General features: G+C 34.9%; 1 protein-coding gene across 1 annotated transcript; it reads left to right on the top strand.

Annotated features, from left to right (window-relative positions):
- Positions 1-2885: 2885 nt before the first annotated feature.
- LOC122890995 (olfactory receptor 6C76-like) lies at positions 2886-3827 on the top strand. The gene has a single exon (XM_044226402.1). The coding sequence runs from the start codon at positions 2886-2888 to the stop codon at positions 3825-3827; it is 942 nt and encodes a 313-aa protein (XP_044082337.1).
- Positions 3828-24742: the final 20915 nt, after the last annotated feature.

Here is a 24742-nt window from a genome sequence, read left to right as displayed (position 1 = left end):
TGAGGAATCTATTGTCAACATATTTTTATGAGCAAAATATTTGAATGGAACATTTTATATCCTTGTGGCCCTTTCCTCTTGCAGTTTTCTGCTTCTTCACAAGTTTACACGTAATTGGAATAGAGTGCCTCGGCAGACATTTATCTCAGGTAAAAATAACATAACATTGAGCACCTGGGTGGCTCAGTTGTTTAAGCAACTGCCTTCAGTTCAGGTCATGATCCCAGAGTCCCAAGATCAAGTCTTGCATCAGGCTCCCAGCTCCATAGGGAGTCTGCTTCTCCCTCCGACTTTCTCCCCTCTCATGCTCTCTCTCACTCCCTCTCTCTTAAATAAATAAATAAATAAATAAATAAATAAATAAATAAAATCTTTTAAAAAAATACAACATTGACAATATGAAAATTCCAAGACTGCTTTTTACCTCACTGCTATTCTGTGTACCTCTACACCTCTCTGACATTTAACGTGTTTGTGTGTGTGTGTTTTCTTTTTAAAGAAACCTTTCCCAAGGCTACCTAATTAAAATTATTCAACAAAACTTTAGAATATACTCCTCAGGAACATCTCTCTCCAGGGACATTCAATTGCTTTCCTGCAAGAATCTCCTGTGACTATTTTGAGGGGGAGAGGGCAGATAAAACCAATCGTTTTGGTAACAAGAGTTGGAAAACCAACTTTTCCCACTGGAAGGGAAGAATAAGTTTTTTTTACAAAAATACAGTTCATCATTATTTTACCAAATTACTGGGAGTCAAGTAAAATGTTATATTAGTAGAACTTCCAAGCATCTAGAGTTAGGATATTTTTATTTTTATGGAAATTTTGGAAAATAAAGGATACTAAATGCCAGCTCTTGGACTGTGTAACTAGGATAATTCCTACATGTCAAGGATTTTCTCTCTCAAAAATTTTTTTCATTCCTGTGCAGACCACCTTTTTCCTATACCTGTAATTTCTTGATTCTCACTCATGGCTTGAGCTTCTCCTTCTTTTGAACAAAGATCTTCACTTAATTAACCAGCAAAACATACACCTTTGTCACCTCTATTTGCCTATTTCTAACTACCACCTTGACCCACATTTTTCTCCTTCTTTTACTTTTTATTTATTTTGAGAGTCTAACACACTCTCAAAATCTCAGGAAATCTCAGTCTCTAGTTCTCCATGTTACCAGGCAGAAATTTAGAGCAGAGGTCCATTTTGCTGCTGGCCTCCCCTCTCCATACCTCTGGCTTTACTCCAAAACAACAGCATAGTGCCAGAGATACTGCTACCCAATGAAAAACTTTTGCAAGACCATTTGAGTCTCAGCCTTTCAAACTAAACATGGATTGACTACATGAAACAGTCTGTAACCCTGTTTCCACTGTGTCACCAGCTGTTTCCTGGATCACCAGTTACAGATCCTCTTGAATACTTTGTTTGCAACTTCTACCAGCAACTGGGGCTGTGTCAACTTTCTATGAGGGTCTCCCCAACGTCAGGAATAAACATTTTCCTAAAATTATTCTTCAATATGTGTCATCTTTCTCTATGTGACTAGGATCATCCTGCCAAATTCCACCTACACACTACAGAAATAGCTTCTTGCATAATGAAATTAAAGGCAGAAACAAGTTCTGAAGTCTATAAAATGCTCCAGAAGGAAAGACTCAAACACTGACACTCAATTAAACTAAGGCAACAGAACATTTGGATTTGAGAAGTCAAACTGTTACCATAGGAGATTATATAACTGTAAGTATATTTTTCATTTCATACCTCATCTTTTTCCATTTTCTAATCAATTTGTAACCTAAATCACTTAAATGTTTCTCTTTGAATATCTTCTAAAAAGTAATAGATTTTTATTTAATTCAGAAAGGAAAAGTTTTAATTCTTTGTTTGTTTAGGGTTATATATTTCAGATTTTATAGCCTTGATTCTTTTGTTAAGTTATTAATTCTCTATTTAGGTAGGACAGATATGAAACATCCTGAGTAAATTGTAGAAACTATTTTAAAAAGGAAATTTCAAATGTTCTTTTTTAAGAAAATTCATTATAACATGGTCATTAGTAAAATATTTTAATAAAAATAAGATAATATCAGGTGCCTGGGTGTCTCAGTGGGTTAAAACCTCTGCCTTCAGCTCAGGTCATGATCCCAGAGTCCTGGGGTGGAGCCCCGCATTGGGTACTCTGCTCCATGGGATGCCTGCTCCCTCCTCTCTTTCTGCCTGCCTCTCCACATACTTGTGATCTCTGTCTGTCAAATAAATAAATAAAATCTAAAAAAAAAAAAAAAACAGGGAGAGAGAAAGTGTTTGAAATAAAATAATACCTTATATTTTATAGTTTTCATACACATATGACCAAATTCTTAAAAGAAAGTAAAACATTTGATAAGTATATTTTTCATATACAGGTGGGTTCATTAGACCTACCAAGTGACTTACTCAATGTTAAATGGCTAGTGGTCTAAATAAAAGGAAGATACTAGGCATAAGTTTCTTTGTGCTGGCTCATATATGTTTCCAAAATTCAGTACAATTTGATGGACAATTCATTGCTTCATTATATGTCTTACATATTTTTTAAACCAGAAGAAATGCCAAATAATAATAATAATAATAATCCTGGGGTCTTCTGGGGGCTCAGTGGGTTAAAGCCTCTGCCTTTGGCTCAGGTCATGATATCAGGGTCCTGGGATCTAACTCTGCATCAGGCTTTCTGCTCAGCAGGGAGCCTGCTTCCCCCTCTCTCTCTGCCTGCCTCTCTGCCTACTTGTGATCTCTGTATGTCAAATATATAAATAAAATCTTAAAAAATAATAATACTGAACTCACAAAAATCATTGTTTTTTGTTTGCATTTACAGACTTAGAAGAAGTCAGCAGTAAGAAATGAAAAATCAAACATCTGTGAAAGAGTTCATTCTTCTGGGATTAACAAATGACCCAAAACTAAATATTTTTATTTTTCTATTTCTGTTTTTCACATATATACTGAGTTTAACTGGAAACCTGACAATTATAACCCTCACTCTGGTAGATCCTCACCTTAAAACTCCCATGTATTTCTTCCTTAGGAATTTCTCTTTTCTAGAAATCTCATTCACAACAGTTTGTATTCCTAGATTTCTGGTCAGCATTATTACAGGAGATATGACCATTTCCTATAATTCTTGCATGGCACAGGTGTTTTTCTTCATACTTCTTGGTTCCACAGAATTCTTTCTTTTGACTGCTATGTCTTATGATCGGTACGTAGCTATCTGCAAGCCACTGCATTACACAACAATAATGGACAGCAGAGTCTGCAACCAGCTTGTAATTAGCTCTTGGCTAGCTGGATTTCTCATTATCTTTCCACCTGTGATCATGGGACTTCAACTGGATTTCTGCGACTCCAACATCATTGACCACTTCACTTGTGACTCTTCTCCTATGCTGTTGATCTCCTGCACAGACACAGCATTTCTAGAGCTCATGGGGTTCTTCCTGGCAGTATTCACGCTCATGGTAACCTTAATATTAGTGGTTCTTTCCTATGTATTCATCCTTAAAACGATTCTGAGAATCCCTTCTGCTGAACAGAGGAGAAAGGCCTTTTCCACTTGTTCCTCACACATGATTGTTGTCTCTATTTCTTATGGAAGTTGCATTTTCATGTATGTCAAAACGTCAGCAAAAGAAGGAGTGGGTTTGACCAAGGGTATAGCTGTGCTCAATACCTCTGTTGCCCCAATGCTAAATCCTTTTATTTACTCCTTAAGGAACCAGCAGGTAAAGCAGTCTTTTAAGAACTTAACCAACAAATGCTTCTCAAATAAACTGTCATCATAAAGAAATTCATGACCTCAATTTTATATAGAACCTATGTCTAACACAATATTAACACTGTTATCTTCTCCAATCACTGTGATATTCAACTTCCTTTCCTTCAACTCTTATTCTCCATTTATTCTATTTTGGCCTCACTTAGTTCAACTCTCCTTTCCATTTACATGCCCTAAAAATTTTCTAAGCATGAATGATTTGATGTCACATAAATGAGGATAACACTTAACAAGAATGTCAGAATTTAGTTTTAACAATCATTGGAAGAACTTTCTCTTTGTACACCAATCAAAGCTAGGCATAATCCTAAGCAATCCTAAAAAGTTATTTCTCCCAGGACTTAAGCATTCAGTATTAAAGTAATTTCATCTGTAAGGTAAAGTCTCCTATGTCTACTGTGCCTTTATTTGTCCTTGTATCTCCTGGGGTTTTTATATTATAAATATTGGTCAATGTTATTTGGGGCATAGGCATTATATCATCATCGCGAATTTAATCCTTTAATATTATAACAAAGCTTGTTTAATGTCTTTTGGGGGCTAAATTCCAAAGTGACTATAAGCATGGCATTGCCATTTCTGTAAGATCCCAATATTTTCAACACAAAGCATTTTGAGTGAACTACACTGATGATTATTCCACAGCCCATTATTTTCTTTTAATGTGCTGATGCTGAGCCTGGAGCTTATAAGACACTCCCTTGGAAGGAACCTGGCTTCCTATGATCCAATATCCTCTACTTTTTACTTTTCTTTTTTCTTTCTTTCTTTTTTTTTGAACTTAAAACTCTATGTTTTCTATCTCCCAGGTAGTTCTCAAAATTTCTGGCATGATGATGGTACCTTAAAATGTTTTCCAGTGTTCATAGGGTTTCATTATCTTAAAAATGAAAAATATCTCCTTCAGAATTTTTATGGACATTGGAGTGTGTGGATTTAAGCATGTTTACACTATCCAAAACTTGACCTAAATCTTTCCTATAAGAAGTTCTTAATTACTGCTCTATACTTACAAGAATGAAACTCAATTTCGTACTTGCCCATTTGCTTCTTTGTTATCCTTTCCCACAAACAATGCATGAACACATGAAATCACTTAACTTCTCATCTGAACATTTTCCCTTAATATTTATTTGAATTCTCAGTGCTTTGGTTCCCTTTCTCTCTCATTAGAAGAATCAAAAACAGGCGAAAATTAAATTCTAAAAGCATGAATGTCTGAGATGTCTGTGATATTTACAGGCATGCTTCAGCAAAAATATTTAGTATATCTGCTTAGAGAAAGTGTTTTACTGAATTTGATAGTAACTTTTGTTAGAATTGGGAAGTACAGTGGATTATCTTCTTAGGCATCATAGATATAAATTTTCCACCTATTCCAGAATTGTGTTCTTATTTCTTTCTTTATTTTACAAAGCTTTTCATTTTTCCACTCATTGCTTTGGAGATTCTGCATAAACCTAAATACTTGCTTTACATCTCTTGATGCAGGTACAGTTCAAATATTGTGATGTTCAATAAAGTCCTGATGCTTCAATGCATATGGACAGAGAAAAGTAGCATGCTAGTGTTTAAAACCAATTATCAGAAAAAAAATACACAGACATATTATAAATTTTACTAATATAATTTACAAAGAATAATAAAACATTCATTAAACTTAATTGGAAATTCTATGTCCCAATTGATTTTCAAAGAACGATTTCACTTTTACCAAACTCATCTCCATAACTAATCTGTTTGATATCAACCACAATTTGACAAATGCAGTTGAATTTAACACTGTAGCACTCGAATGCACATTTAGAGTCAGAAGTTTTCAATACACTCAATAATTAATATAAAAGGTTGAAAAAACAAAACAGTAAGGATATGGAAGACTTAAACAATCTTATCAACCAAATTGACCTAATTGAGATTTTTCAGAACATTCCATCCAACATCAACAGAATACTCATTCTTTTTTTTTAAGATTTTATTTATTTATTTGACAGGCAAAGATCACAAGTACACAGAGAAGCAGGCAGAGAGAGAGGAGGAAGCAGGCTCCCTGCTGAGGAGAGGGCCCCATGTGGGGTTTGATCCCAGGACCCTGGGATCATGACCTGAGCCAAAGGCAGAGGCTTTAGCCCATGGTGGGTTAACCCTGGCACCCCCAGAATACTCATTCTTTCCAGTATAACACAAAACATTATCATAATGGGTCATAATCTGAGTGACAAAAGCATCTCAATAAGTTTACAACATTTCAGTCATGCCTAGTATGTTTACTGAACACTATATAATTAACTTCGAAATCAATTATGGAAAGATATCTGGAAAATCTACTAATATTAAAAAACTAACATATATGTAATTCCTGGGTTGAAGGAAATCAAAGAAAAATTAAAATGCTATGTGAACAAAATAAACATAAAATTACAACATAACAAAATTTGTGGGATGCAGCTAAAGCATTAATTAAAAAGAAACTTAAGAACAATCTGAGGGGTTTGAAGGGGTGGGGGGTAAGAGGTTGGGGGAACCAGGTGGTGGGTATTAGAGAGGGCACAGATTGCATGGAGCACTAGGTGTAGTGCAAAAACAATGAATACTGTTACACTGAAAATAAATAAATTTTTTAAAAAAAGAAACTTAAGACTCTAAAATTAGAAAAGAAGAAAATTCTAAGGTCAATAACCTCAGCTTCCACCTCAACCAACCATCAAAATAATAAAGCAAATTTAACCCACAGCAACAAGATGAAAGGGAATAATAAAAACCAATGAGGAAATCAGTGAAATAGAAAACAGAAAAATAAGAAAATATCAATATTGCATGGAGCACTGCATGTTATATGCAGACAATGAATCATGGAACACTACATCAAAAACTAATGATGCGCTGTATGGTGACTAACATACCTAATAAAAAAATTATTAGAAAAATACATAAATAAAACCAAATCTGATTTCTTAAAAATATCATCAAAATTGATAAGTTTATTCACAGGTTGATTAGGAAAATACAGAGAAGGTACAAATTATCATTATCAGAGAAGACCAAAGTCATATCACTGATATTTTAGTTAATAAATAATACAAAGATTTTTTAACAACTTTATGTCAATTAATTAGAAAACATAATGAAATGGAAAAAAAAACAATAAAATCCCAATCTAGAAAAAAATAGATGATAGGTCTATATCTAGTATGGAAATTGAAATTATATTTAGGAAATATCTCACAAAGAAAATTCCACATTCACCAGTGATTGCTATGAAATATTTAAGAAAACAATACTAATAATTATACGCAACTGTCCCAGAATGTATTAGAGTAGGGAATACTTTCCAACTCAACCCATGAGAATAGAATTATCCTGAGAGAAAAATGAGGAAATAGACATTAGTAGGAAAATATATGGTAACAAAAAATATGATATGGTAAAAAAAAAATGGTAAAAAAAATATGGTAACAAATCTCACTCATGAGTAAGATGCAAGTATTTAAAATAAAAGGCAAATAAATCTAGAATATATAAAAAGTTAAATTAATTTTGGTCAAGTGAAGTTGTTCTTAATAGCTGCAGAAAAATATCCAAAATACATATCTAATAAAAACTCTCCAAGTGCACTTGTGATGGGCACTGGAGGTTGTATGTAAGTATTGGATCACTAAATTGCATGTCTGAAATTAATATTACACTTTAAAAGAAACAAAACACAGAAGACTCTGTGAGCAGATATAATAAACAAAAAATACCAAAGGACATCCAAAATATAGTTTTATAAAAAGAAAAAGAAAGAAAGAAAAAAGAAAAAAGAATTGAGCTATACCTAACATCTTACTTCATTATGAAAGTCTAAACAATCTATGCCTAAGGAAAAGAATAAGGCCAGGATGGTCACTCTTGCTACATCTACTTAATAATGTACTTAGATTTTGGGGTGCCTGGGGGTCTCAGTCAGTTAAGCATCAGACTTTTGGCTTTGGCTCAGGTCATGGTCTCAAGGTCATGAGATCAAGCCTTGCATTGGGCTCCACACTCACGCTTTCCCTCTGCTCCTCTACCCCATGCTCTCTCTCTAAAATAAGTAAGTAAATCTTTAAAATATATATATTCTATGGTAGATTCTAATTTATGTAATAAAGTTAAAAAGGGGGAAGTATGCATACTAAAAAGGAAGAAGCAAAACCCCTTTTATTTATGCAGACAACATAAGTACCTTTAGAAAAAATCTTACTGACTTCCTGTTCCAGCTCCGTTGTTTAGAGTTTGAAGGCCATCCATTCTGCCCTATAAATGTCAATAACTTTACTTGAACCCATGGTAGAAGTGAAAATGTAGAGAAATGGCACCCTGAAATCTAAAGATACAGGAAAATCCAGAGTTCCTATTGATATCCAATTTCACAGAGCATAAGTCAGAGGAACCATATATAAGTAGGAATGCTAATAGCAATTTTGGCCTATTCCTGGACACTAAGTGCTTACCACCATGAAAATGAGAAGAGACTGAGGGTTGTTGTAAGAGAGGGTCCCCACACCCATCTAGATTTTGCCTCCACTAGTCCCACCAGTTCCTCAAGCTGAAGAACGAAGAAAGACCTCTTGACTCAGGCAAGGATATGGAGGAGTAATTATTCTGAAAAAAATCCCAGAACATTCTTCACACAAAGGCCTACACTCTAAGGGAAAAGATTTTACCAGAAACACTTTTGAAGGCTGAGGAACAGAAGCTCACTAAAGACTGAGATTTAAGCATAAGATTATAGAATACTACCCCTCTGCCAAAATTTACAACCATACCAACATGTATCAAAGTATCTCCACCAAAATACTTTATAATTCCAAAGGAGAACTTTATGATAGGGAGACCCAGAAGACACCAATTAACTAAGTTAACAAATTAACTTTAGTAATAAGGTGTAGATATTATATACTCCCTGATACAATACAATACACTAAAAAGAGCATACCACGTCTGTGGCATTCTTCACAAAATGTATTACCTTAATATAATCCTGAGAAAACAGTGGAAAAACAAAATTGGGAGGCACTCTATAAAATCCTGATCAGCACTCTTCAACTACATTAAGGTCATGAAAACAAGGTAAGACTTTGGAATTTTCACACATTGGAGAAAACTAAGGAACATGATTTCTATGTAGATCTTCTATGAAGATTCAGGATTTGATCCTCAGCAAGTAAAAAACATGGACAGAAGAACTGATGGAGCCCAAATAAAGTCTGTCCTTTAATTATTTGTGTTGTATCAAAGCTATTTCCTTAATTTTGATAATATTCTATGGCTGTATAAGATATTGGACTTAGAGCTGAGCAAAATATATAAACAAACTGTATTATTTTGTAAGATTCCTCAATCTAAAATTATTGCAAAATACGGATATTTTAAAACCCTGTATCTAATACCATCTTCCAAAGTGCAAGAAACCATCCTACTAGCCATGTACAACCTCATAAAATGGTACATGCTATGGCTACACAATATCCTTCTTATTCAAACATGTCTATTGATTCCTTATTGATGAGAAAGAATTTAAATTACATAGCCATCACAGTTACTTTATTTCTGACTAGCTCACAGGTTTGAAAGGCACTGTTCAATAATTCTCTATCTTATAGAGTCAAGTATAATTATGTCAAGTTAGCCTCTGAGGAATACTTCTCTTGTGGAACCAACAGTGGAACTGAATCTTAAAGAATCAGTTTTCAGGTAGCTGAGGCAAGATTCGAAACCAGAGGGGAGGAGTCAAGATGGCAGAGAAGTAGTAGGCTGAGACGACCGACATCAGGAAACAGGAGATCAGCTAGATAGTTTATCAAACCATTCCAAACACCTACAAATCCAACACTAGATTGAAGAGAAGAAGAGCAACAATTCTAGAAAAAGAAAATCGACCACTCTCTGACAGGCAGGACCAGTGGAGAAGTGAATCCAAAGCTATGGGAAGATAGACCATGGATGTGTGTGGGGCAGGGGGATACGGCTCCTGACAAGCTGCAGAACAATGGACCACAAAAATCAGAACTTATAAAAGTCTGCTCCACTGATGGACATCGCTCCAGAGGCTAAACTGGGGTGAAGCCCACACGGGGACAGTGTGGCCTCACGTCCCGTTGGGTCACAGAAGGATCAGGAGTGTCTGAGTGTGACAGAGCCCACAGGTATTAGACCAGGGAAGCCAGCTACAGAGATGCAGCCGAGGAGTGAGCTTTCAACTCAGGGTTACCTTGAACCATAATCTGTGGCATAGGACACTGCTCTGTGAGTGGGGACCCCACAAGATCCAGGGAGATGCCCCTGGAATAACTCAGAGATCTGTGGGTTTTGGAGACTCCAGGTGGGGCTGTGTACCAGAGACAGAGATGCTTTGTCACAGGTTGGGTGAGCTTGGGGCACAGCCAGAGGTGAGGGAGACAGGAATGATTGAGTGCTTTTCTCCAAGGGCACACTGAGGAGTGGGGCCTCAAGCCTATGGGCCAGAGATTGGGAGGCTGCAATCTTCATTTCCATCCTCTGAAACTCTACAGAAAGCATTCAGGGAACAGAAACTCCCTAAAGCGAACCTGAACGGATTACTTAGCCTGGCCCCTGGTAAGACACTTGAGAATCACTACAACAGGCCCCTCCCCCAGAAGATCAGCAAGAACATCCAGCCAAGACCAAGTTCACTTACCAAGCAGAACAGCGGAATTCCAGAGGAGGAAAAAGCAAAGCATGGAATTCATTGCTTTCTCCCCATGATTCTTTAGTTTTGCAAAGTTAATTAATTTTTTAACTTTATTTTTTTCTTCTGCTAAATTTTTTAACTCTTACCCTTTTTCCTCTTTTAACATTTTTTAACTAATTTATCTTAACAATAGCTTTCATTTAAAAAAAACTTCTTTGAACCTTCATTATAGTCATATTTTATCCTTCATTGTATCTAATTTTATTTTTTTACACACATAGGGTATATTCTTCTAAAAATTTTGGGGTACAACTACTTCTAATAGATCAAAATACACCCTAAATCTAACACCGAGCTTGTTCAAGTCTCCAGCCAGGTAAATTCTCCCCACTCTTTTTTTTCTTTATTCTCCCAACCAACTTATCTTATCAACTCCTCTTTTAGGAATTAAAAAAAATTTTTTTTCATCTTTAAAGTCATATTCCATTCCTTCTCTGTGTTTACCCTTATATATCTTTTTCATTCTTTAAAATTTTGGGAGGTAGTTTCTTCTAAGAAACCAAAATACTCCCAAAATTAAGTGGGTGACCCTGTTCTAATCACCAATCTAATTTATAAATATTTTTCTTTTTTATATTTTTTCTTTCTTTATTTTTTTTTATTTTTTCTTTTTCTGAACTTCATTTTACCCTCTTTCTTCCCACCACGATTTGGGATCTCTTCTGGATTGGTTAAAGCACATTTTCCTGGGGTCTTTGCCACTCTTTTAGTATTTTATTTGTTCCTTCATATATTCTTATCTGGATAAAATGACAAGGTGGAAAAACTCACCACAAATAAAAAAGAACAAGAGGCAGTACTGAAGGCTAGGGACCTAATCAATATGGACATTGGTAATATGTCAGATCTAGAGTTCAGAATGACAATTCTCAAGGTGCTAGCCAGGCTCCAAAAAGGCATGGAAGATATTAGAGAAACCCTCTCAGGAGATATAAAAGCCCTTTCTGGAGAAATAAAAGAACTAAAATCTAACCAAGTTGAATCATAAAAGCTATTAATGAGGTGCAATCAAAAATGGAGGCTCTTACTGCTAGGATAAATGAGGCAGAAGAAAGAATTAGTGATATAGAAGACCAAATGACAGAGAATAAAGAAGCTGAGCAAAAGAGAGACAAACAACTACTGGAACACGAGGGGAGAATTCGAGAGATAAGTGATACCATAAGATGAAACAACATTAAAATAATTGGGATTCCAGAAGAAGAAGAAAGAGAGAGGAGCAGAAGGTATATTGGAGAGAATTATTGTAGAGAATTTCCCTAATATGGCAAAGGGAACAAGCATCAAAATCGAGGAGGTGTAGAGAACCCCCCTCAAAATCAATAAGAATAGATCCACAGCCCATCATCTAACAGTAAAATTTACAAGTCTTAGCAACAAAGAGAAAATCCTGAAAACAGCCCAGGACAAGAAGTCTGTAACAAAGAATGGTAAAAAAATTAGATTGGCAGAGGACTTATCCACAGAGACCTGGCAGGCCAGAAAAAATTGGCATGATATATTCAGAACACTAAATGAAGAAAACATGCAGCCAAGAATACTATATCCAGCTAGGCTATCATTGAAAATAGAAGGAGAGATTAAAAAGCTTCCAGGACAAACAAAAACTGAAAGAATTTTCAAACATCAATCCAGATCCAGAGGAAATATAGAAAGGGGTCCTCTAAGCAAAGAGAGACCCTAAAAGTAGTAGATCAGAAAGGAACAGAGACAATAAACAATAACAGTCACCTTACAGGCAAAACAATGGCACTAAATTCATATCTCTCAATAGTTACCTTGAATGTAAATGGGCTAAATGCCCCAATCAAAAGACACAGGATAATAGAGTGGATAAAAAAACAAAACGATCAATATGCTGTCTACAAGAAACTCATTTTAGACCCAAAGATACCTCCAGATTTAGAGTGAGGGGGTGGAAAACAATTTACGATGCTAATGGATATCAAAAGAAAGCTGGGATGGCAATCCTTATATTAGATCAATTAGATTTTAATCCAAAGACTATAATAAGAGATTAGTAAGGACACTATATCATACTCAAAGGGTCTGTCCAACAAGGAGATCTAACAATTTTAAATATCTATGCCCCTAACATGGGAGCAGCCAACTACATGTACCAGTTAATAAAAAAATCAAAGAAACATATTGGCAATAATACACTAATAGTAGGGAACTTTAACACTCCCCTCACTGAAATAGATCATCTGAGAAAAAGATCAACAAGGAAATAAAGGCCTTAAATGAGACACTGGACCAGATGGACATCACAGATATATTCAGAACATTCCATCCCAGTGCAACAGACGATCTTCTCTAGTGCACATGGAACATTCTCCAGAATAGATCACATCCTGGGTCATAAATCAGGTCTCAACCAGTATCAAAATATTGGGATCATTTCCTGCATATTTTCAGACCACAATGCTCTGAAGCTAGAACTCAATGACAAGAGGAAATTTGGAAAGAACCCAAATACATGTAAACTAAAGAGCATCCTTTTAAGAATGAATGGCTCAACCAGGAAATTGAAGAAGAATTGAAAAATTCACAGAAACAAATGATAATGAAAACACAACAGTTCAAAATCTGTGGGACACAGCAATGGCAGACCTGAGAGGAAAATATATAGCGACACAAACCTTTCTCAAGAAACAAGAAAGGACTCAAATACACAACCTAACCCTACACCTAAAGGAGCTGGAGAAAGAACAACAAAGAAAGCCTAAACCCAGCGGGAGAAGAGAAATCATAAATATCAGAGCAAAAATCAGTGAAATAGAAACTTAAAAAAAAACAATAGAACCAATCAACAAAACTAGAAGCTGGTTCATTGAAAGAATTAATAAGATTGATAAACCCCTGGTCAGACTTATCAAAAAGAAAAGAAAAGGACCCAAATAAATAAAATCATGAATGAAAGAGGAGAAATCACAACGAACACCAAACAAATGCAAACAATTATAAGAACATATTATGAGCAACTCTACACCAACAAATTTTCAATCTGGAAGAAATGGATGAATTCCTAGAGAGATATAAACTACCACAACTGAACCAGGAAAAAATAGAAAAATAAATATAAAAATAAAAAATAAAAATAGAAAAAATAGAAAATCTGAACAGACCCATAACCAGTAAGGAGATTGAAACAGTCATCAAAAATCTCCAAACAAACAAAAGCCCAGGGCCTGAAGGCTCCCCAGGGGAATTCTACCAAACATTTAAAAAAGAATTAATTCCTATACTTCTGAAACTGTTCCAAAAAATAGAAATAGAAGGAAAACTTCCAAACTCATTTTATGAGGCCAGCATCACCTTGATCCCAAAACCAGACAAGGATCCCATCAAAAAAGAGAATTACAGACCAATATGCTTGATGACACAGATGTGAAAATTCTCACCAAAATACTAGCCAATAGGATTCAACAGTACATTAAAAGGATTATTCATCACGACCAAGTGGGATTTATTCCAGGGCTGCAAGGTTGGTTCAATATCTACAAATCAATCAATGTGATACAAAACATTAATAAAAGAAAGAACAAGATCCATATGATACTCTCAATAGATGCTGAAAAAACATTTGACAAAGTACGGCATCCCTTCCTCATCAAAACTCTTCGAAGTGTAGGGATAGAGGGCACGTACCTCAATATCATCAAAACCATCTATGAAAAACCCACCGCAAATATCATTCTCAATGGAGAAAAACTGAGGGCTTTACTGCTAAGGTCAGGAATATGGCAGGGATGTCCGTTATCACCACTGCTATTCAGCATAGTACTAGAAGTCCTAACCTCAGCAATCAGACAGCAAAAGAAATTAAGGCATCAAATCGGCAAAAAAGAAGTCAAACTCTCACTCTTTGCAGATGATATGAAACTATATGTGGAAAACCCAAAAGACTCCACTCCAAATCTGCTATAACTTGTTCAGGAATTCATTAAAGTGTCAGGATATAAAATCAATGCACAGAAATTTTTTTTCCAATTTATTTATTTTCAGAAAAACAGTATTCATTATTTTTTCACCACACCCAGTGCTCCATGCAAGCTGTGCCCTCTATAATACCCACCACCTGGTACCCCAACCTCCCACCCCCCTGCCACTTCAAACGATGCACAGAAATTTTATGATTGAAAAAAAATCATTGAAATTAAAAAACACTTGGAGAAGTTTCAAATTTTTAAACATTGAGTTGGATTTATTTGAGCATTTTATGAAAACAACAAATGGGAACACAATAAGTTAGAAGTATTAATCAGATGAAGGAAAAGAAGTGCCTTAAAGATTATTTTCTGGTGATGCTAAAACTGAAATTACTCCAAAGATGGACATTGAAAATCTGAGGAAGTTCCAGTAATATGGTGAGCAAATGCTGACAGCGGTCTTCCTTCCCAAACAATTAAGAGGAAAAAGAGGGTGGGACAGAAAAATTATTATGAAAACTCTAAAATGAAAATACAAAATATCAAAAAAACTGGGACAGTGCAAAAGCGCTGCTGAGATAAGAGTTAATGGCATGAAATACTTACATTAGAAAATAGTACCATGAGAGACTGTGGATTATGAGAAAGAGGGTTTTGGAGGGAAGCGGGGTGGGGGGTAAGGTGAGCCTGGTGGTGGGTATTAAGGAGGGCATGTATTGCATGGAGCACTGGGTGTGGTGCATAAACAATGAATCTTGGAACACTGAAAAAATAAAATTAAATTTTAAAAAAAAGAAATATGTTAAAAAGGAAAAAAAATTTTTAAAAAAAGGAAAAGTGGGGAGGCAGGTGGGGGATGGGCTAAACAGGTGACGGGTATTAAGGAGCGCACTTGTTATAATGAGCACCCGGTGTTATATGTAGATGATGAATCACTAAATTCTACTCCTGAAACCAATATCTCACTATATATTAACTAGTGAAATTTAAATAAAAACTTGAAACATTTAAATATATACATATGTACCTATAATTTAAAGAATAATATACTGAAAAATAAAATTTTTAAAAAGAATAATATATCATAAAAAAGAAAAAAAAAGTCTTGAACTAATAATCTAAGGTCTCCTCAATCAACATAGAAAGAAGGAGCAAATAAACTCAAAGCAGGCAGAAAGAAAGAACAAAGAGAAAGACAGAAATACAGTCAATCAAAACCAGAAAAACAATAAAGAAAATCAATGAAACAAAAAAGCTCTTATTTTGTGAATATCAATAAAATTGGCAAGCATCTAGTAAGAATGAAAAAGAGAGAGACAAATAAAAGAAAGACTCAAATTACGAATCTCGAATGGAAACAAGGTATATCCCTAGAGACAATGTGGACATCCAGGTGATTATATGAGAATATTATGGACAAATATTATGATATTATGTGATAATATGTGGTGATAATATAAGAATATTATGGACAAATCAATACACACAAATTTGGCAGATGCAGTAGACCAATTCTTTAAAAAACACAAACTACCATACCTTACCCATTAATAAATAAATAATTTTAATATCTTTGTAATTATTAGGTAAATTGGGCTCATAATTAAAAATAAAACTTCCCCAAAGAAATATCTGGGTCCAAATCTTTTCACTGGAGATTTCTCAAAGTGTTTCTACCCCTTGAACACATGGTAGGTTAAAAATATTTGTTCAGTCAGTGTGTCTTTTCTTCATTTTTCTTTATATCTGTTTCAAATTCTATAAGTCTCAATATTATGGCTCCAGGTTTCAATGTGTTAGAACCTCAGGTCTCATTACTTTGTTTTTATTTTTTATTTTTTTTCCAAATCCATTTTTTTAATTTATTTTTTATTTTCAGCATAACAGTATTCATTATTTTTTCACCACACCCAGTGCTCCATGCAATCCGTGCCCTCTACAATACTCACCACCTGGTACCCCAACCTCCCACCTCCCCCCGCCACTTCAAAACCCTCAGATTGTTTTTCAGAGTCCATAGTCTCTCATGGTTCACCTCCCCTTCCAATTTACCCCAACTCCATTGTCCTCTCTAACACCCCTGTCCTCCATGCTATTTGATATGCTCCATAAATAAGTGAAAACATATGATAATTGATTCTCTCTGCTTGACTTATTACACTCAGCAAATCTCTTCCAGTCCCGTCCATGTTGTTACAAAAGTTGGGTACTCATCCAAACCAGGAAGAAAACGACAACCTGAATAGACTGATATCTAGTAACATTGAAGCAGTGATCAAAAACCTCCCAAAAAACAAGAGGCCAGGACCTGACGGATTCCCTGGGGAATTCTACCAAACCTTCAAAGAAGAAATAACACCTATTCTCCTGAAGCTGTTTCAAAAAATTGAAGCAGAAGGAAAACTTTCAGACTCTTTCTATGAAGCCAGCATTACCCTGATCCCCAAACCAGGCAAGGACCCTACCAAAAAGGAGAATTTCAGACCAAGATCACTGATGAATATGGATGCTAAGATTCTCAACAAGATCCTAGCCAACAGGATCTAACAACACATTAAAAGATTATCCACCATGATCAGGTGGGATTCATCCCTGGGCTACAAGGATGGTTCAACATTCGTAAATCAATCAATGTGATACAACAAATTAATAGGAGAAGAGAGAAGAACCACATGGTCCTCTCAATTGATGCAGAAAAAGCATTTGACAAAATCCAACATCCGTTCCTGATTAAAACGCTTCAAAGTATAGGGATAGAGGGAACATTCCTGAACCTCATCAAATCTATCTATGAAAGACCCACAGCAAATATCATCCTCAATGGGAAAAAGCTTGCAGCCTTCCCATTGAGATCAGGAACAAGACAAGGATGCCCACTTTCACCACTCTTGTTCAACATAGTATTAGAAGTCCTAGCAACAGCAATCAGACAACAGAGAGAAATAAAAGGTATCCAAATTGGTAATGAAGAAGTCAAACTCTCTCTATTCGCAGATGACATGATTCTTTATATGGAAAACCCAAAAGACTCCACCCCCAAACTACTAGAACTCATACAGCAATTCAGCAACGTGGCAGGATACAAAGTCAATGTGCAGAAATCAGTGGCTTTCTTATACACTAACAATGAAAATACAGAAAGGGAAATTACAGAATCGATTCCATTTACTATAGCACCAAGAACCATAAGATACCTGGGAATCAACCTAACCAAAGAGGTAAAGGATCTGTACTCGAGGAACTACAGAACACTCATGAAAGAAATTGAAGAAGACACAAAAAGATGGAAGACCATTCCATGCTCTTGGATCAGAAGAATAAACATTGTTAAAATGTCTATACTGCCTAGAGCAATCTATACTTTTAATGCCATTCCAATCAAAATTCCACCAGTATTCTTTAAAGAGCTGGAGCAAATAATCCTAAAATTTGTATGGAATCAGAAGAGACCCAGAATCGCTAAGGAAATGTTGAAAAACAAAAATAAAGCTGGCGGCATCACCTTACCTGATTTCAAGCTTTATTACAAAGCTGTGATCACCAAGACAGCATGGTACTGGCATAAAAACAGACACATAGACAAGTGGAACAGAGTAGAGAGCCCAGATATGGACCCTCAACTCTATGGTCAATTAATCTTTCACAAAACAGAAAAAAATATACAGTGGAAAAAAGACAGTCTCTTCAATAAATGGTGTTGGGAAAACTGGGCAGCTATATGTAGAAGAATGAAACTCGACCATTCTCTGACACCGCACACAAAGATAAACTCAAAATGGATAAAAGACCTCAACGTGAGACAGGAATCCATCAGAATCCTAGAGGAGAACATAGGCAGTAATCTCTTTGATATCAGCCACAGCAACTTCTTTCAGGATATGTCTCCAAAGGCAAAGGAAACAAAAGCAAAAGTGTTCATTATTTTTGCACCACACCCAGTGCTCCATGCAATCGGTGCCCTCTACAATACCCACCAGCTGGTACCCCGACCTCCCACCCCCTGTCCCTTCAAAACCCTCAGATTGTTTTTCAGAGTCCATAGTCTCTCAATGTTCACCTCCCCTTCCAATTTCCCCCAACTCCCTTCTCCTCTCTAACTCCCCATGTCCTCCATGCTATTTGTTATGCTCCACAAATAAGTGAAACCATATGATAATTGATTCTCTCTGCTTGACCTATTTCATTCAGCATAATCTCTTTGTTTTTATTTTGTCATTATGCTTAAGCATTAGTTGATGGAATATTTTTTACTTGTTTTGTGCTTTTTCAGACCCATATGATTTATTTCACAGCCAAATGATTTCTTCTGTTAATGGAAAAGTATTCAGTAAAAACTGCAACAAATTCAAAGGGCATTATATTACTGAACTTAACTGCTATTACCCTTTATCTTACTGTGTTCTTCCTTCAGGATTCTGAAAAACATATCTTTTCTCCATTCAGTACCATACCATTTGTCATAAGCAAGTTATGCATGTGAATTTCAGAAGACACTGATGCAGTTTCACCCGGGGAAGGATAAGAAAGTCAACTAATAGATAGGTTAAGAATGTGGGATCTAATTATGCTGGAAATTTAGCTTTCTCTATGAATAAAGTCAAGAAAAAGTTGAATTAAATAAATATGTATTCCATTTCTAACAGTGCAGGAATAAGTGGTTTATTATCAACATGTATACTCTGAATTAAAAGATAGAAAAAAGGTATTTTAAAGTATGGTTAAATAATTGGAACACTATCAGTATTGTTACTCACACTAAGATTGTCATCATTTGGGGTGCCTGGGTGGCTCAGTGGGTTACGCCTCTGTTTCAGCTCAGGTCACGATCCCAGGGTCCTGGAATCGAGCCCCACACCGGGCTCTCTACTCAGCGGGGAACCTGCTTCCCTCACTCTCTCTGCCTGCCTCTCTGCCTAGTGATCTCTGTCTGTCAAATAAATAAATAAAATATTAAAAAAAAAGATTGTCATCATTTAAGGCTAGTTTTCCATTGGGACATCTGCTGAGACTCCAATTCAACAATAAGAAAACGCGCAACTCAATTAAATAATGGACAAAGATATGAACAGACACTTCACCAAAAGTGATACACAGATGGCATATAAGCACACCGAAAAATATTTAATATCATATATCACTAAGGAATTAGAAATTAAAACAACAATGGGGTGCTGCTAAAAGCCTCCTAAAAAGGTTAAAATCCAAACACTGACAATACCAAATGCTTGTAAGGATGAGTATCAACAGAAAATCTCATTTATTGCTGGTACAAATGCGAAATGATGTTGTCCCTTTGGAAAAAAAGCTTGGCAATTTCTTAAAACAGAACTTATTCTTTCCCATACAGTCCAGCAATTGTACTTCTTAGTATTTACCTAAATGACTGAAAACTTACATTCACACAAAACTCTACACACTAATGTTTATAGCAGCTTTATTCATAATTGCCAAAAAAATGAAGGCAACTAAGATATCTCTCAGTAGGTGAATGATAAAGCATGGTACATCTAGACAGTGGAATATTTATCACCACTAAAAAAGAAATGCGCTATCATGGAGAAACCTTAAACACATATTATTAAGTGAAAGAGGACAATCTGAAAAGGCTACATACTGTAGGATTCCAACTCTCTAACATTCTGGAAATGGCAAACTATGGATATAGCAAAAAGATCAGAGGTTACCAGGAGCTAGGAGAGATAGAAAGGAAGCAATGAATTGGTTAAGCATAGTGGATTTTTATGCCAGAGAAATTATTCTGTATGATACTGTAGTACTACATACATGACATTATACATTTGTCACAACTCATAGAATGTACAGCATACATATGAACTCTGGAGTCTGCTGTTTAAAAAAGGTAATAATCTATATTCCCCCAACTAAGCATACATAATCTTGAACAGCTTTTTTTTCAAAGCATTATATTTCCTTACAAGGGATGCATCTAAAATATAAGGATAGATAACAAGTAAAAGCATGGACGATATACATAATACAAACACTGAAAAAAAAGAAAGCTTGTATGCCTATGTTAATAATAAGGGCATGTATCCTACAAGATCAAATTTTAAAAAACACTAGAGGACAAAGATTTCATAATGACAAAATTTCCACAGGTAATGTAATTGTAAATTCATATGTCTTTAATAACATAGACTCAAAATATAACAACAAAATGATTAGAACTTTCAAGAGAAATAGACAAATTCACAATATTTTAACAAACTACTCTCAGTAACTGATAAAGATAGTAGACAATAGTAAATGTGTAAAAAATATATAACATATATAACCCTCGGGATAAATTCTGAACAGAATTGTATTAAAAAAGAAAAAAAAACTATTGAAAAATCACTATACACTTGGAAATTATGAAATAGCATCTAAATATGACTGTGGTCAAAGAATAAATCACAACAAATATTAGAAGGAACATTTTATGTCACACAAAGATATGAAGTAACAATCTTGTGGGGTAAATATAGCAGCATATTTAGATCCAAATGCATTAGAAAATAAACGACAAAAACTTGAAATCAATGATCTAAGCATCAATCCAAAGAAGTTTAAAAAAGGCATGACATTATACCTAACTAAACTGGAAAGAAGAAAGTAATAAATATTAAAGGAGTTGTCATCAAAATAGAAAAAAGCAAATAGAAAATGAGCAAATTTTTTTTAAAAAACCTGCAATGCCAAAAGAGGAATATCTAAATGGACTAATGAGATCATTAAATCTCTCCCAAGGGTAACCAAAAAAAAAAAAAAAAAAAAAGAAGACGAGAGGAAGTCAACCATTATATTAGGAAATAGAGTGCACATAACTACAAAAAATGCAGTCATAAAACCAAAATAATTACAATTCTGCCAATAAACTCATAAATAGTGTTGAAATTTCTACAAAAAAAATACAACTTACCACAACTGGTTCAAATATTTAAGAAATGTATACCAGTTCTACACAGACATTTCAGGACATAGCTAAGAGAGTATCTACACATTGTAAAAAATGAGAATAGCATAATCTTGATACAATAGTTGATGATGATATTATAAGGGGTCCTCAATGGCTGAACCGAAAATCAAATCCACAGAAAAAGGAGCTCCTGCATGCAGTGTATTCTGGTCAGCCTTCTCAGACAAAGTGCTGGATGAAGAGTACAAACAGAAACTAAAAGTGTCCTTGAATTCATCTATTAGGAATAAAGAGGAATGTGATCGGAGATGGACAAACAGGAGGTTTCTAAGATACAGGTAATGTTCTGTTCCTTAACCTACCTCTATAATGATACACTGTCTTGTATGCATGGTAGAATATTTTTAAAAAATAAAATTATAGAGGGCACGGCTTGCATGGAGCACTGGGTGTGGTGAAAAACTAATGAATACTGTTTTTCTGAAAATAAATAAATTGGAAAAAAAAAAGGGGGAAAAAATAAAAATAAACCTTATTTAAAAATTGTTCAACAGTACAACTCTATGGTATTTTAAATCCCATTGATGAATCCCCGGAAAAATTATTATAATATACTCATAATATGATTATATGTTTGCAAAATCTAAGAGAATCATCTGTGGGGAAAAAAGATGACTTGTTATAAGATATATTTATTAAGATCAAGGCCTTTCTAGATGCAAAAATATTAATTAGATATATTACATATATAATGTATTACATACATTAGTAAAAAAAGAGAAGATAAAGGGATGAAAAGAAAATTTAAAAATATCTAGGATTAAACTTTTTCGAAGTTGCACAATATTACGTGCATGATATGATTCATTCTTACTATTTACAGTCCAACATATAAAATCATAGTTCTATAAATCTTAAATTTACTGTTTATCCTCTTTCTATTCCCCACACCAATAATTTAAATACTTATTGGCATGGTAAGAACCTATCCCAGGGTGCCTGGGTGGCTAAGTGTCTGCCTTTCGCTCTGGTCATGGTCCCAGGGTCTTGGGATTGAACCCTGAGTCTGGCACCCACTTCAGTGGGGAGTCTCCTTCTCCCTCTGCCCCTTCCCCACACTCATGTGCAGGTTCACATGTGCTCTCTCTCTCCCACATAAATAAATAAAATCTTAAAAAAAGAACCTACTCATATAATATATTGTCTCCCATAATAAAAATCCTAATAACAAATAAAACTTTATTGTGTGAAAAGTTATTAAGAAGGACTTAAATAACAAATACCTGCCTTAATTAAAATATAAAATGAAAATTAGGGAAAGAATCAGAGAGGGAAACAAACCATAAAAGACTCTGGACTCTGAGAAACAAACTGAGGGTTTCAGAGGGAAAGGGGTTAGGGGGATGGAGTTCCCAGGTGATGGGTATTAAGGAGGGCATGTGTTGTGATAAGCACAGGGTGTTATATGCAACTATTGAATCATTGAACACTACATCAGAAACTAATGGTGTACTATATGGTGTACTATGGAGCATAATTAAGAAAAAGAAAAAAGAAAAAAAAAGGGAGAGAAAAAAGAAAATTAGGGAAAGAAAGACATAGAAGTGATGCTGGTATAATAAAAAGTAATATAAAGAGAGATTAGCATAATTTATTTAAGCATTTTGCAATAAGGGCATTTTCTCCTTCCTTTAATGTAGCAGCTTTCTTTCTTAATCATGACAAATGTATTCATCATGAGCCCTAATCTACCATCATCAAACTATAACTCCTAAAGTAACTAATATGTAACCATACAAGGTTTTTCCAGATTTCTAAAAGTCATCTCCAAACTACTGTAATTTCTATTACCCTTTTATAATGGATCACAAGCAGCATTCTTAACCAGTCCTTCAAACCTTAGTTTATGTCTTAAAATATTTTCAGATAGGTCCCTTTTAATACATATTGCAAATTCTTGGGGGCAGATATTTCACAGCAGAAATTATTAGAGCCATGGTTTTTAAGTGAGTGAAATGTTTTTGAGTCATCCATGTAACCATTGTCTTATCAAGCATGGTCTGTAGGCAGAATAAAAAATATGTCAGCCATATTCATTTTCCCTGTTTTTCAAATGTAGGTAAATACTCCTGTAATTAAAAAAAAATAAATTCAGTCTGCAATATCATTGAACATAGTAATTTTTTCAATACATATTTTCATATTTAATATTTACAAACAAAAAATGATTTGGGAGATTATGGAAGGCAAAATATTTTGATTATTAAAGTCTCTTATACCATATCTTTAGAAAGTGTAATAGAGAATTTAATCAGGCTTGCACATGTTTCTCATTAATGTGATGGGCACCTGGCCTCTCTGTCTGATGCTGTTGTTCTATCTTACTGTCTCAAAGGACAACACCCCTGCTGCTGTCTATTTTAGTTGTTTGCCAAAGTTCATTAGGCAAAAGATTCCTTAGTGACATTAGACCCCAGGTCACTAAGGATCCGTTACTTTATTCATACACGTGATCCCAGTGCACCCCAGAAGATAGAGCACAGGAACATAAATATTATTATTTTTAGAGGAGAAAAGCCAAATCCTGGCTCAGAACAATCAGAGCTATTCCAAACCCAGAGAAAATGTGTTTGTTCTCCTCCCCTACATTAAGTTTTCTTCCCTTCATGACAGAGACCAAAGAAAATGCTTCCAAGGTTTAAAATAAGAGTCTCTAATGAGAGTGAAAATAGGAAACTTAAAGAACTCAAGTTCCTTCAGAAAATGCCTGAAGAGTGACTGTGACTTGATCCCGTTGGACCTGAGGCACATCTCTTTCCCCACAACACAGAGAAACAGTAAAAGGCTGCCAGCTAAAAGCACGAATAATTACCGAAAGAGTAAGTACTGTAGGTAGGCATGAGAATTATTTTCTCTTTTAAGAGATAATAAAGAGTAATGTTTGTTGGCATTTTCTTCTGTAATAGTTACTTAAGCTTGTTTCAACTTTTAATGTGGAAAATTGTAGTAGGTATTCAGTAGCCCTTTGTAAATAGCCAGAGCTATATTTTGCATCCGTTGGTAATCACTCACACAGTGTAGTTTCAAAAACATACAGAAATATTCTGGGATTTATACCCAGAAAGCATATTACATTGCTTAAAATGTTAACATTTTCTAACTTGTAAATATTCTTTTATGATGAAAAATTTAAACAGAACTAATTCAATTCTTCCTAAACATCTATTACTTAAACAGAAATGTTCTCTTAAAATCTAATTCTTCAATAAAAATAATTTGAATAATTTGATGAGTGAAGAGAGAGAGGCCATTTTTATTGTTCCTGGAGCTCTGCT

Source organism: Neovison vison, chromosome 12 (assembly GCF_020171115.1).
Source record: "Neovison vison isolate M4711 chromosome 12, ASM_NN_V1, whole genome shotgun sequence".
Taxonomy (NCBI): domain Eukaryota; kingdom Metazoa; phylum Chordata; class Mammalia; order Carnivora; family Mustelidae; genus Neogale; species Neogale vison.
This window is presented reverse-complemented; position numbering and strand designations above follow the sequence as displayed.